The sequence below is a fragment of the Carica papaya genome, chromosome 2 (genome assembly GCF_054855325.1).
Source record: "Carica papaya isolate Zhongbai chromosome 2, ASM5485532v1, whole genome shotgun sequence".
Taxonomy (NCBI): domain Eukaryota; kingdom Viridiplantae; phylum Streptophyta; class Magnoliopsida; order Brassicales; family Caricaceae; genus Carica; species Carica papaya.
Genome location: NC_142310.1, coordinates 23,366,721 through 23,382,599, shown reverse-complemented (window position 1 = coordinate 23,382,599; position 15,879 = coordinate 23,366,721). Strand labels below are relative to the sequence as shown.

General features: G+C 33.6%; 1 protein-coding gene across 7 annotated transcripts; it reads right to left on the bottom strand.

Annotated features, from left to right (window-relative positions):
• Positions 1-6,073: 6,073 nt before the first annotated feature.
• Positions 6,074-13,266, bottom strand: TO1 (thioredoxin O1). Of its 7 annotated transcripts, none has more exons than XM_088213711.1 (8): positions 12,934-13,266; positions 12,657-12,722; positions 12,490-12,540; positions 12,248-12,327; positions 8,198-8,242; positions 7,404-7,498; positions 6,504-6,588; positions 6,074-6,391 (listed from the first exon to the last, which is right to left on the bottom strand). In XM_088213711.1, the coding sequence occupies exons 1-7, from the start codon at positions 13,172-13,174 to the stop codon at positions 6,507-6,509; spliced, it is 660 nt and encodes a 219-aa protein (XP_088069837.1). In that variant the 5' UTR covers positions 13,175-13,266; the 3' UTR covers positions 6,074-6,391; positions 6,504-6,506. The 7 variants fall into 7 exon arrangements, with proteins under 7 accessions (XP_088069837.1, XP_088069838.1, XP_088069839.1 ...); XM_088213712.1 differs by having other exon boundaries at positions 6,074-6,310; XM_088213713.1 differs by having other exon boundaries at positions 6,504-6,567; positions 12,934-13,265.
• Positions 13,267-15,879: the final 2,613 nt, after the last annotated feature.

The window sequence follows — 15,879 nt, the reverse complement described above, 5'->3', positions numbered from 1 at the left end:
ATTTAGTTTGGAATCATAACACACACACACATATATATATATATATATAACCTTTAAAAAAAGATTCTGTACCAAATTATAAAAGAACCCACAAATAATAAATTATCACAAAAAGACCGTACAATTTGAACTTTAATAAATCAAATCATATGAGATGAAAATCTAATTTGCTAAAAAAAATATATATGATTTCACCTTAAAATAAGTTAATCTAAAGCTAGAACAACAGCTTTTATACTCTAACATTATTTTAATTTTTTTCATACATTTGATAAGCAAAGAAAATCTTTTAAATATAATTATTAGTAACAAAGTCTATAACTCAATTAGATATGATAAATACTACAGTAATAATCTTATTTAAAATATATAGTTTAATTATTATTTTCAATAACTTTGTTGTTTGTTTATTTTATTGTTCGCATATGAATAGAAAAATATTTAAAAATTATGCAATGAAAATGTGATAGCAATACATAAACTTATTTTCTACTACTACTATGGTTTATAATAATTTTTTGTTATAAGATTAATATAATATATTTAATTTTTTTTTTAAGAAGTGTTTAATATAAGATATTAGTAGACAATATACTATTTCTTTAAGGATATTTAATATCATAAAATATTGTTGTTAATAACACTATACTATACGAGTTATATATATATTTTTTATTACATTAAAAAAGTTTATTAGAATTTAAAAATACATTCTTGTAAAGAGATCATTTTAATATTACGAGATTAATATTACTTTTATATACATTTATTAGACTGATTATGTATGACTTGAATTCTATATAGATCCAATATCTTTTATAGACCATTAAATTACAATATAATTTCTAATATTAATTAATTTACAATACTTCATAATTTACCACATAAAAATTTCTCTTGGAAAAAAAAAAGAGGGGTTAAAAAGTCTCAACATGGCGGAAGAGTTGACATGCTCAACAATTACTAATATTGTTGCAATCTTTTCTTCTTTCTTTTTTTTTTTTTTTAAAAAAAAAAAAATATATATATATATATATATCTTAAATTATTATTATTATTGTAATTTTATTAGTTTTATATTTAAAAAAAGATGATGAATTCACAATTTGCTGCAGCAGTGCAGCTTTTTCAAGTTTCAGAATCACCGCCATTGACATAATTTTTTTTTTTCCCTCTCTTCTGGCGGCTTGTTATTACCACCTTGTGACCATTGGATACTTGGAACCCTCTTTTGCATTGTCTCCTCCATTTTGATTTCCAATGCTAATAATACCCTATGTACATATACATATACATATATTTAAAAGTTTATAACAATAACAGTAGTAGTAGGATTATGCGATGTCTGTCCACTTAAATTTACCATTGAAATAAATTTACAAAGAATAGTATAGTTTTTTTAGAAAAGAGGGTTGGTATTGAATGATTGAGGTTATACATATATATATACACACACATTTGGAAGGAGGATGAGTACAAATATTATCTCCTATACATATATATATATGTATATGTATATGTATATGTGTGTGAGCATAAATGAATGACAGGAAATGGTTGGTCAGACAATAAATAAAAGAGAAATAAGTTTTTGTTTTTATGTTTGTGGGATTTTTACAAATTGGATGAAATGAAAGGAATAGGAGGAGATAGAGATGGACCCCAACATCTGATATTCTACAGCCTATCATTGTACTAATGTTTGACCATTCTTCTACCCTTTGACCCTCCTCCCCTCTTCTTTTATTACTTCAATTATTATATATAATATATAACTTCAAAACTCCATATTTTATATTCTTTTAATGTATTATAATTGTTATTAAGTTAGTAAAACAAAATAATAAAAGAAATATTAAATATTTAATTATATACTTGCGCAAAGACTAATTACTCTTCAACTTTTCTTTTTGTACAAACTTATAGAAGCAAATAACACCACGATGTTCACGTATATATTGATGATATTGTAATGTACTTTTAATAATTACAAGAGTAATAAAAGAGAAAAATAACTATCATATGCACCTAATTTGATAGCACAATTGTCTAATGACACTTCTTTGACTCGATTACTAAGATGAATACTTATGTCATGTTGTAAATATAAATTTAGCGTCATATATCAATTAACACATTATAGTTGTTCTTAAGAAGTTCAACTAAGACATTTGCTAATCTTTTTTTGTCATTGAGGTGTGCAAAAATTGACCTAGAAAGTACAAAGGCTGAAAGTAGTGATGCTCTAGGATGTTGGTTGTTTGTGTATGAACTAGGTGATGGTTATTTAATGGTGGGGGTTGATGTATAGGATTTTTGAGAATGTTCTTTACAAGATTAAAGGTATGTGAATTACGCAAGAGAGATGATGAATAAGTATAATAAATTATGATTTTGAAATTAGAAAAACTATTATAAAATTGATCTACAAGATCATGTGTAATACCCAAACTCGAATATTGGATTGAGATAATTTTACAGATTATAGAATATATATATATATAATAACTAAAAAAATTTATTTTATTTTAATTTGATTAAATTTTTGAGAAAAAATGAATTAGAGACGAAATTGAAAATAGCTTTGGGAAGAATGGGTGAAAATTTGAGTTTGGAGAATGTTTTTGAAAGAAAAATTAAAAATCGGCAGTCAAAATATAAAGAGAGAAAGTTCGGCCACGTAACACTGCCCAGTCAGCAGTCTCGACGAACTGGAGCGCACTGCGTGGCCAGACGCGCTGACATCGGCACCACGCGGAAGGCCACACTGGCAATCCGCACGCCTTGCGATCGGATGGCCTAGGATCGATCCCGTGCGTGTGAACGACCTGTATCCGTTTTCACCTTAGGTGCAATCGGACGGTCGAGATTAATAGCAATGAACGGTTCAGATTCGTTCCTCCTTAAGCTTTTTAGGATGGATGAGATTGATCGCGATAGACAGCCTAAATTAATGCAGGATGGGTATAAATATTTTGCATCACACGGAACCCAAGCCTTAGCCGCCAGCCCCTCTCGCCGGAGAAGGAAGTCGACCGCCAATCGCTACGACACCGGAGCCACATCTGACCATCAAAAAAGATAAAAAATTCTTCTACCTGCTCAGAATTTGATTCTGAGCACCCATGTGGTTATATCGGAGTAAAACGAACGGCGGGTGAGTCAAAAACTGCGGGTAAAGCTCGGCGGGACCGTCTTGGCCTAAAACCCACAACCTCCTTTGATGAGCCCATTTTCGGTTCCGTTTTGTGTGAGTTTTCTACCGTTGTGTTTACCGTTATGTTTTCTGCAGGTTGACCGAAAAAGGAATCTCAGCCGTAAGGGAGAGTCCGCGGAGCCACTGCACCCGGAAACCCCACCACCGGTAGGTTTCAGTTTTCTAATTTTTTTCGACCAACCGAGGCTCTCTAATGTGTTTTTTCGCAGGAATATGTGTAAAGTCAGCCGAAACCAATCTAGACTGGCCGAAAATGGCCAAGCAGAGGCAGACCACCACCATGAGCGACGGTGTTGTCTTCGGATCACGGCAGCACCGCTGTGCCGGAATTCCAAAATTAGCCGAAATAAATTTTTAATACCGATTTTGAATTTTTGGGGTATTTTTTTTAAGTACGTAGAACGTGTTTAATCTCCATAGAAAAAATTAAGAAATTCATGAACCGTCAGGAGGCGCGGTAGAGAATACGGTGTTTTAGACACCGATTCAAGTAAGAATTCCTCACCCTATTTTCTGTTATGAAATTGAAGCTTAATAATCAATAATATGATATTTTATTAAATTTAATTTTTTTTGAGAATAATTACAGGTCACTAATGGAGCCGAAATCAGTTAGTTATTTATTTGTCTTGTTTAACTGATTATTTACTTGTATAGCTTAAATACATGATAATATATTGAAACAGTTAAATAATTCAGTTGTATTTCCTTAATGCATACATCGCTTATTTTGCATGATTTACGGTTGATTTGTAAAATGTGAAATTAATATATGAATGAAAAATTGCTTGATTATGTGAATTAATAAATAGTTGTCTTATTGAATATTTTGGAGGATAGTGGACGAATTGGATACATAGAGAACCCTATCGTGAACGTTACTTCATATCGAATGGGGTATCGAATGATGGTATTTTTGGCGCTTATACCAGACAGGATATGGAGATGCGGGCATTCACCCTCATACCGGACGGGGTATCGAAAGATGACATTTTTGGTGCTCATATCGGACAGAGTATAGAGACGGCCTGGTTCACCTTCATAGTAGACGGGGTATCGAGGGATGACATTTTTTGTGCTCATACCAGACGAAGTATGAGAACGACCGGTTAATTGATGAGTTTAGATGTTGAGTTCACGCGTAGAGGGATATCCCTATGTACCCCTAGATGTACCAGTAAATAGATAAAAGAAAAAGTTATTGTTCTCTTTCACTTGTATATGAAATCATAATGTTATTTGAGTTATTGTCTTTATAGGTCGATTTTGAAAATTTCATAATGATACGTATGCAATAAATGGTTTTTCTTATGATAAATAAACTTATTTTAATTAAGAACTCCATTAGTCGTTTTATATTTTTTTTACCAACCTTCAGTTTCTGTATCGGTGAGTAGTGTGATACTCTTATTGAGTTAGTGTAGCTCACCCCTATTAAGTATTTCAGATTAAGAAGATCAAGATCCAGATCCAGATCCTAACCAGCAGAAGGGCTGTGATAGGTGTCCCCCGAATCCTATCAAGAGGTACTGGAGGTTAACCTCTCTACAACATTTATTTACTATTTTCATACGTTTATTTATTTTTTTTTATGAACCGCTATAAAAGAAACATTTTCTGTAACCCTATTGGGCATTCTAATTTATATGTAAGGAATGTAAACCTTAACATTATTATACGCTTCTGCATCTTTAATTTAAATTTATTTTACCCAAGATTTTGGGACTTTACATCATGTCACATAGAAAATTTTGAATTTTTAAATAATATGATTTTAACTCTTTTAAATGTCAAATTTAATTCACAAAAAAGACTTCCAATGCTATATTTGACTTTTATACATTTAAATAATTCATTCTTACATATTTTACAATATAGAAGAAAATCAATTTCAAAAAATAGAAGAAAAAATCTTATTCTCTTAATTTACTATTGAGTCCTAAGTGTGCTTATCATTTGTAAATATACTATTTGAGAGGAAAACGTTGTAAACATTATATATATATTTTTTACAACATTGCAAGAAATGTGTGATGAAATATTTGAAAATTTTAGTGTTTAAAGGAATGTAAATAAAAAGTGAGTTTGATATCTTAATAAACAGACAATACTATTCGAAGGAACGCGAGTGAAAGGTGAAATTGACATCTTGATAAATAAATGAATAATATTTCAAAAAACACGAATGAGTAATGAGTTGGATATTGTGAACAATTAAACATATGTAATACTTTGAAGAAAACAATTAAATCTCAAATGATTGACTTAAAAAAGAGAATATAAGCACAAATGATGCGGCCAAACCCACCCCCCCCCCCCCCCCCCCCACCTATCCGAGGAGTATACGTTCTCTTTTCTTCCCTCTTTACTTTATTTGCTGGCTCATCATTACCTGATATTATATACTCATTCACATTTCATACATAATCAGAAAGTAACCTCATTGTTATCTCATGTTCATACTCTAAAAACTTTGAGAATTAATTTATATTATATTTCCTATATAAATTGATAAAAAAATTTACACAAAAATAGAAAATTATCTTTGGCTGAACAGTAAATAAAAGAAGAGATTGGAAAATTTCTTTTGAAGTCTTAAGATTTAAAAACTCAATTCAAACCATTCGTTAAATAGTTAAAACTGTTTAAATATTTAAAAGTTTTCTGTATATTATGAAAATAAAAAGAAGTCTTTAACTCCAAAATCAAATACACACTTGAGTTTCGTTAACTCTGAGTATGGGTCTAAAACCAGGAAATACCCGCCGGATTCAACAGAGACGACTGAAAAAGATAGCTTACAGAAAAAAAAAAAAAAGGTAGATTAAAACATTCACAAGATAGTGCCAAGGGAACTCAAGAGCTAATGCATATGAATTCCACATGCCGCATGCTTAACATATAGAATACAGAGTGAGTGAAGCTCAAGGCAAGGCAATTAATTCTCTAATGGCTCCCCCGCCCAAAACGCACCAACCAACTTATTTTCTTTCACTGCGTTAATTATTTGTCTATTAACTTGGTTACAAGTTCAGCAAAATAAAGTGCCATCAATCAGGTCTCAGTAACCAGCTCCCGTCTATTCAACCCTTCCTGGAAAACGAAAAGCAAGAAAATGATTGTGAAGCCCAATGTCAACCCCTTAGCTTGGCAGCATGAATGCTTCCTCATCACCTATAAAAGCAGGTCAATAGCCTAAAGGCAATATGAAAAGGACCTATAAAAGTACTGGATCAGACCACTGACAAAAAAAAAAAAGGGGGAAGTGGGCATAGAATTGATTTACTTTTCAGAAGTCCCATCGCGAGCATGGGATGTGGGAGCTCTTCATTAAGTCCAGAGTCACTTGACTTGAAACAACAAAATTGGTTCTTACTCGTCAAAAAAACATCAAATTCAGTCCATTTGTAAGGCCATATATTGAGCTCACTTAACAAGTTCAAAATAGATAGAATATTCTTCAAACAAAAAAGAAAAAACCAAAACATTTAGTGTAGGCGCACACTTCTACGTAGAAGCTTTCAAATAATTTGTTTTCACGTTGTTAAGAGCTTCTACTTAGGCAACTATGATATCTATTTAAACGTCACATAACCACTCACATAGCAGATGTGATTGATAAATATTTAATTTGGTCTTCATCACTTGACATTTTCACCCCTACCTTCAATTTTTTGGAGTTCAATTTTCATTTCTACTTAACTATTAGTAATTCACCCAGCTTTAATAAAAAAAAAAAAAAAGAAAAAAAGAACAAATTACTATTTACATTCTAACCTTATTCCATCAATAGCTACTATATTCCTAATCCTACTTTATGCCATTACTACGTTTGAGTCAAACAGCGAAAAGATGGGTCCAGGTGTGTACTGCCATTTCAGACAAACAGAAGCCCATGCATGGTGAATCCTTCAAGTGGTAAGTTAGCCCCAGTACAGCAAAACAATTTTATTTTTTCCTTGAAAGAAAAAAGATTTGTCTCAAAACAAAGTGATTGTATACTATTTAGTTCCTAACAGAATATAAAAGTTGGAATCAAATATAGAAAGAGGTATTTAACAAGACACCTCGTCAACCATATGAAACCCCCAATACTAATTTGTAAATGGATACCCCAACCAATTTGCTGTGATACTCAGGAAACAGATGAAATAGTCACGTGCAAAGTAAACCAGTTAAGAATTACTTGTAGAGCTGCTCCATTGTATCCCTCAAACGTGCAGCATCAGCACCAATAACTTCAGTTGCCTTTTTCCCACCTTGATAGAAATGGAATGTTGGCTGCAGCATAAGACAACCAAGACCATAAATTAGAGAAAAAAAAAATCAATTCAAACATGTTCTGCATTAGACATGTGGCTCTAGGTATGCCCCACTCTCTCAAGCACAAGCATAAATATTAGATATCGACCTTCGTCTTCCTTTACCAATTAGCAGTCTCTGGCCCTAAATATATTCTTCCCCACTTTAGAGCTTTAGTTTGTGAGAGTTCTTGGTTCAAACCCAAATTAGTATGGGCACTAAACTTGAAACAAAATATAAACTTTGCGTGGCCGTAAACCTAGAGTGAGCGAAAACCTTTTATCAAAATATAAATGTGGACCACAATTTTGAATAGCCGCGATCATTGCAATCAACTTTGCACAATTATTAACTAAACAACTGTCAACCAAACAGTAAAAACTACAAAGAAATTGGCATGTAATCATGTAAAAAAATGGTTTGACAATTTGCTTTCAGTTCATGATTTCATGATCCAAAGAAACGTGAACCTAGGAGGATATAGCACCATCCATTTCAGAAACTTGTCAAACGAAAAAAGTTCAAATATAAGGAGCAATTGGAGAAATACAAATTGACAACACCAATTAAGATTAAGAGAAAGAAAAAAGAATACACAGACAACAAAACATTCTGTTTCCTAGTGATGTTACAGTAAAAATAAAATCATAAAAACAAAAGAAGGATCAAAAAAATTACCACTGAGGTAATGTTTAACCTCCTCAAACCGCTTTGGAGGCTCTCCTGCAGATACACGTATTGAGATTAGCTCTTGAAGATCTTTTCTACAACTATTTATATTAACCCAACTACTTTTAAGCTCACAAATTAAATCATAATTTTAGGAGGAAACTATTTGAAAAATGTATAGTCAAATGAACATGCACATTTATACAGTAGAAATTGCTTAACCTTAACTGAGTGATCTAGGAAGAAGCTTTATATATTTAGTTTGAAGCTCAGAAACTAGAATTTGTTACCCAGCAAGCCAGCTAAACACTTGATCCAATAAGCTGCAAGATTAAGCATGTGAACTGTTTTTCATCACTCAGATACATCATTGATTAAGGTGAATTTTGTTTCTGTTTTCACTCTATCAAAACTAAAATCCATCAACCAGCCCACCTTAAAAGTGATCTGTCTCAAGACCAGCCCAAAAATCATGCAATCATCTAATTATTTACATTAACAATAAAAAAAATATTTCATTTAAAAGGTTAATTTAGAATTTAGATCTTTGTAATACCATAAACAAATGTATTGACATATCGATAAACAATTTCAAACATTCATAAGACTATTTGAATATGGAATCACTCATAATAAACTGATTAGACAGAACTGGACCCTCAAATCGTGTCCTGAATAACCACCGTACTACTTGCAGCTCATGCATTGTTACACTACGATGTCCCCACTGAAAGCCAAGAGGAACCCAAAGTATCTGCAGCAGTAGAACCAGCCATTGCGATAGACTCGGTAAGCAAGCAATTGAAGCCATTAACCCATGTTTAAGTTCATGTTCGTTTTCCATTATCTTAGTTACTGAAAAGTAGGAACCATCAGTTATATTTTTTGTGTATTTAAAAATGTCGATGAACAGAAATGGGGAAGGCAATTTTTGAATAAAAAACTTGTGGTTCATTCTCACCCTAAGAGAATTTCTTTACAAATTTCTATTGGCTTCTGATTTGGACCTATCAATTAGTATCAGAGTTATTACTACCAAAAAAGAAAGAATAGAAAACTTGAAAATCAGTTTGGGAGGGGTATAGAACAGTTTGAGCATAATAAAGATGGGTTTTGCTGACAAATTCCATCAGTTTGAGGACACCCTCCGACAGTTTTCCAACGCTTTGGTGTTGAATAGAGAGGATCCACATGCAATGCCCCAGGCAGACCGGGCCAGACGCGATTGAACCGCGATGATGGCACAAAGAAAAGCGACGGGGGCCAACCACCTTTCTACTCCAATGCAAAAACATTTCCTTTTGCGGGAGATATGTGGAGACCTCTTGCACATGGAGAGGGAGGCACTGGTGAAGATGGTAACCTCCAGATTGATAGTATATGGATGAAAGGGATGTTATTTCTGAACAGTTTCTGCGAGTTTTGATGATGCCCAAATGGAGATTGTTGGTCTTGTTGTTGCAAAGGGTGCAAAAGCAGCAGGACCTTCAAGGATCATTGGTATAGATATTGACAGCGAGAAGTTTGATAGAGCAAAGGATTTCAGAGTCATGGAATTTGTGAATCCAAAAGATCATGACAAATCTACTAAAGATAAATATCGAAATTATAATTTATTTTATTTATTAGTTTGAATTCAAATAAAATTTATCTTTACTTAGATTTAGAACACGTTTATCTTTTAAAAATTATGTTATTAGTGGGAGTTTATCTTTTAAGATATTTAATTTATATTTATCTCTTAAATAATAATAGATTATTTTTAGAAAATTTAAATTTGATGTAAACCTATTTAAATGCACTTTAAATTGTTAATTTTGTAGGAGTGAAGTTAATGAAAATTTAATTTTTTCTTCACCTGAAAAGATCCTAACAAGTGGTATCAGAGACTTCATTGGTTGAGTATATGAAAAAATAATGTAAAGATAAGAACAATGAGGAAAAGAAGAAAAAAAAACTATGAAGGGAGTCTTCATTGCTAAGATGTCAAACAAGTCTTCGTCAATATCAAAGAGAAAAAAATTTCCACCATGTAGAGTATGCAAGAAAAACAATCATGATGAAAAAAATTATTGGCCTAAAGGTAAATCATAATATTTTTATTGTAAAATATTTAGGTATATACAAAAAATTTACAGGTTGAAGAATGAGCAAGCAAATGTTGTGGAAAAAGAAGAAGAAACTCTTTTTTAAAATTTGGAAAGAAATGCTACAAAAGATTTTGATGAGAAGAGCAATAAATATTTGAAAATTGATGAGAAGTGCATCAATAATCAGAGATTGGTGAGAAGAACATCAACAATTGAAAAAAAGTGATTCGGAATATGAATATCAAACAAGAAATATTGGAGAAAAGTGCTTCAACAAAATAAATTTGGTGATTATAATTTCTATATTAAGAGAGAGTGTTGAAGATAAATGTAGAAATTATAATTTATTTTATTTATTAGTTTGAATTCAAATAGAATTTATTTTTAGTTAAATTTAGAACATATTTATTTTTTAAAAATTATGTTATTAGTAGGAGTTTATCTTTTAGAAAATTTGATTTGTATTTATCTTTTAAATAGTGGTAGATTATTTTTAAAAAATTTGGATTTAAAGACACTTTAAGTTGTTAATTTTGAAGAAGTGAAGTCAATGGAAATTTAATTTTTTCTCCACCTGAAAAAATCCCAACAATTTAATTTTTGTTGTTGCAAAGGGTGCAAAAGCAGCAGGACCTTCAAGGATCATTGGTATAGATATTAACAGCGAGAAGTTTGATAGAGCAAACGATTTCAAAGTCACAGAATTTGTGAATCCAAAAGATCATGACAAACCAATTCAGCAGGCTCTTGATGATCTCATTGATGGTGGGATTGGCTACAACTTTGTGTGTATTGGATATGTCTCTGTAATGAGAGCTGCTTTAGGCTGTTGTCACAAGGAATGGGGGACCTCTATTATTGTGGGGGTTGCAGCATCTGGTCAGGAGATATCAACTCATCCTTTCCAGTTGGTAACTGAGCGCGTTTGGAAAGAAACAACTTTTGGTGGTTTTAAGAGCCGCTCACAAGTGCCTTGGCTTGTAGACAAATACATGAAGAACGAAACTGAGGGAGAGGATCGGAAAAGCAAAAAAAAAGGTTGGCAAAACGAGGGAGAAACAGAAGAGAATGAAACAGAAGAACTGAAGTGAGAGGCGAGGGATCCAGAAAAGGGACGACATGCAGCAGTCTTGCACTACAACAGGAGGGTTCAGAAATTAGACCCACCATGGATTAGGTTATGGACGAATTAAAGAAACTGGCAGCAGAGTTGTAAGAAAAATTTGGCTATCTGAACCTTGAGAACAAGGTTCCTGAAAAAGGGGGAGGTAATGTTACACTATGATGTCCCCACCGAAAGCCAAGAGGAACCTAAAGTATCTGCAGCAGTAGACCAGCCATTGCAGTAGCCTAGATAAGCAAGCAGTTGAAGCCATTATTCCATTTTGAAATTCATGTTCTTTTCCCATTATCTTAGTTGCTGAAAAGTAGGAACCATCAGTTATATTTTTTGTGTATTTAAAACTGCTGATGAACAGCAATGGGGAAGACAATTTTTGAATAAAAACTTGTAGTTTATTCTCACCCTAAGAGAATTTCTTTATAATTTCCATTGGCTTCTGACTAGAACCTATCATACATCCAAGAATACCCAAAGAATTTAAAGCCCACCCCACTTATAAGCAATGAGTGTGTTCCACAGAAATAGGTTTTGAAGTTTCTAAGAAATCATACGATATCATACTTTGCATATAAAACTAAAAGACATGCAATAGAAATTTCATGTTCCAATTTTTTTCCTTTCACAATACTGCTTTCAATTGAAGACAGTTAAAATTTCCAACAAAATAACATTGAGAATAAACAAATAATTAATCCACAAATTTTTTATTTGCAATCAAAACTGGGCCTTTATATCCAAAGCATAATAATATAAAAGGTGATCATGTAATATTTAGATGTTTTTGGAGAAACAAAATCACAGTGAACTGGAGCTTAAATGATCAGGGTTTACATCATGATCCCATACCTCATCAATATCGATCTTAAATATCGTTACTGGAGGATATCTCGCACTGAGTTCTTCAATTACTGGTGCTATGAACCTGCCTGGGGAACGTCATCATAACATAGGTTACTAAAAAGTTTTCAAAAGAAAAAAACATAAGGTTATTAAAAAGATTCTTCTTTAAACCACTACAATAATTTCTTTAAGATGGCATGCAACGATGAAGCAAATGATAGTTCAAGGAAATAATAACAAAAACTTACAAGGTCCGCACCAAACAGCAGTGAAATAGAAAATTGCTGGCAGAGATCCATCTGTTACAGTGATTTTGAATTTAAGAAGAAAATAAAGTAAGCAAAAAGATATATTGAAAACCACTAAAAGAAAATTTTAATAATAATGTGAAAAATGCGTACAAAAGAACAGGCACCTTGAGCTTTGCTAAGTGAAGTATTCATATCTTCTTCTGATTTAACAAGAACAATGTTGGATGGACCTGAAATAAAATTATCAGCTTCCAATAAACTATTGATAGCAGCATTGGTTTCTTTAACATCTAGAAAACGAAGGTAATGCAAAATGACTCAAGAACGATCGGAAATGAGACGAAAGAGAACAGAATAGCAAAACCCGAAACGAAAAAACATCAGCCGCGATTATAAAACACAGCAAACAGTTAAAAAGAGAGACGAAAAAGAGTCGAGCACCTGCTGAGGAAGAGCTGAAAGTTCTAGGGCACTGAGGAGAAAGATTGGAGGGATGAAATTGTAGGGAGCTGGAAAAAGATGAAACAGTGGAGAAGGGCCTTTCGGGGGTTCCATTGGTGGATGAGACAGCGATTGGAGGTGACTTTCGAGCTTCAGTGAAATGATAGGAAGAGGAAACTGAACGTAGACATGAAGCACGATGATGATGAAGACGACAGATTAATCCCCAATTTCTCATCATTCTCGTAGTATATCGTTCTCTGCAGTATTCAGTTTATTTCTTATACAGGGGAATTACAGTCTCTTCTTACACAGAAATCTAGGTTTTTGTTTTATCAGCAGAGAACAATAATAATAATATTTAAATTTCATTAAGATTAATTTATGAACGATAATAATATTATTTTATGAATAATGAATAGTATGTTAATTATTAATTATCGATTTATAAGAATGTTAATGAAAAGTTGAATTACTAAAATTATAAGATGTAATAAAATAAAAATAATTCTACCTTTTTCAATAAAAGTCCTGAAATAAAAAAGTTAATATGCAAATTAAAAATTTGAAAAAATTAAGAAAAAAATAATTATTTGATGTAAAATAAAAAGATAAAAAAAAATAATTATTTGGTGAGAATAATTTTGTTTCATCATCTTGAAGTAATTAAATTGTTATGCTCCTTATAATACATTTATTTTATCTAATGTAATTTTTGTTTTGTTTAAGTTTTGAAAGAAAATAAAATAAAATTTATTATCTAAATCCGTCATTTACAAAAATATTTAAATCTAATTCAATTTAAACATTTTCTATTTTTTTTAAAAAAAATTATAAATCCAGTTTTCTGAACCTAATCTATTTTCTTAAAACGGTGCATTTTGAAATTTTTTTTTTTTTTGTTTAGTACTGAATGAGAAAGATTTCAAATCTTAAAGGTGGATATTGAAGAATTTATGACTCTGATTTATAACTTAGAGATTGGCAAGTACGTTGGAAGAATTTAGTCCCCTTGTAAAAATCTCTACCTTTAATCTCCTTTCCTAATCAAGCAATAACAAGCCATCATCAATTCCATAAAGGTTGTAACAATAGTCTCTCTTATGACATCTTTTAAAATTTACTAGATATGAACTTCCAGAAAAAATGTATATTTATCTTTTAATTCATAAATTTTAATAATATTGGAAAGTCTCTTCAAATTATAATCAGAACTCTTAAAAATACAGTGCCAAAAAAAAAAAAAAAAAACAAATCAATTGATTATTTAAACTATTCAAGTATCATTGTGTTGTCAACCATCTTCTTGAATACTATTTCAATATGAAAAACAAATTCATGAAGTTACATGAATAATGAGAGATCACCTTTTGTAACGCCCAAACAATTTGGGCATTTTTTGTTAATATTAATTTTATTTAGTTTAATTTATAAAAAAAAAAAAGAGAGCGTCACGTCAGCGGCCCAGTCAGCAGCCCTGGCCAACCAGGACCTGCCGCGTGGCAAGACCACGTCGAGGGAACGGGCCACGTGGGCGATCCGCGTGCGCGCGGATCGAACGGCCCAGATCAAGCGTGCACACGGACAGTCCAGATGCAATCGCACGGACGGCCCAGATGCACGCGCACGGACGGCCCAGATTCAATAAAAAACGGACGGTTGAGATCAAAAGGCAAAAAGGTATAAATAGAACCCCCACACCTGACCACAAAAACCCTAGCCGCCTGCCCTCGCCGGAGAAGACGAACCAAACGCCGGAGGAGCCGGCCACGGCCACCCGCCGCCGCATCGGGGAGATTTCCGACTGCCGATCGAGGTAAATTTCATACCCCCGACTCGTTTTTCCACGCTGAGTTCCCCTGTGGCCAAATCGGAGCCAAAATCCCGGCCAAACGGTCGGAAAACACGGTCGAAACCCAGCGGCGCTGCCGCACCCCTCCTCGATTTTTGCCTCCGATGAGGCCCTTCCCGGCCTCCGTTTGATGCAATTTTTATATCACCGTGATCACCATTCTTTTCTCTACAGGTTGATCGGAGCCGAATCACCAAAACACGAACCTCGCCGGAGAGCCACCGCACCCGAGAGCACCGCCGCCGGTAAGCTTCAGTTTTTCGTAATTTTTTGGCCCCTCAAGGGCCCTAGGGTTGTTTTATCACAGGGACCGATGTAAGTGTGGCCAAATTCGGCCGAAAACGGTCAATCCGAGGCGAATCGCCGCCGCAAGCGGCGGCGCCGTCGCTGGAGCACAGCGGAGCCGCCGTGCCGGAATTGCGATATTGGCCGAAAGGGGCCCTGGGTCTAATTTGGGATTTTTTGGAACACGTGCAGGTACCAGTAGTGCGTTTCAATTCCCCGGAAAAAATTTAGGGAAAATTATGGACAACCTGTAGGCGCATTGTGAAGCTGTGTTCGAACCCCAAAACGGGTAAGGACCCCTCACCCTATTTCCTATCACGGTACTAAAGTTCAATAATGATAAAACGGTATTTCTTGAATCAACGAATGTGTGAAATTGCTTAAGGTCGCTAATGGAGCCCGAGTCTAGTGTGTTTGTCGGTTAACTGTTATTTGGCCTATTTTATAGTTTTTAATGCAGTATGAGGTCTGATGTTTTCATTTCATAGTTTCATGTGCATATTTTACTGTTTTATTGATTATGGGTTGAATGACTGAGTAACCGATGCTGTATGTTGTCTTGTTTGGCATAAATTATTGTTTTGTTTGTTTGTGTGTGAATTGATGATGCTGACTGAGGAAAATAGGAATGAAAGGTTATGTAAATTGATAATTGTATAATGTGATCAGCCTGACTAGATATCCTGGGAGATGGTGGACGGACCGGGTCCGTAGGGAACCCTACCGGGATTATGGTTTCTCATATCGGACGGGGTATGGAGACCTTATGTGTTTTGGCGCCCATACTGGACGGGGTATGGGGACGGCCC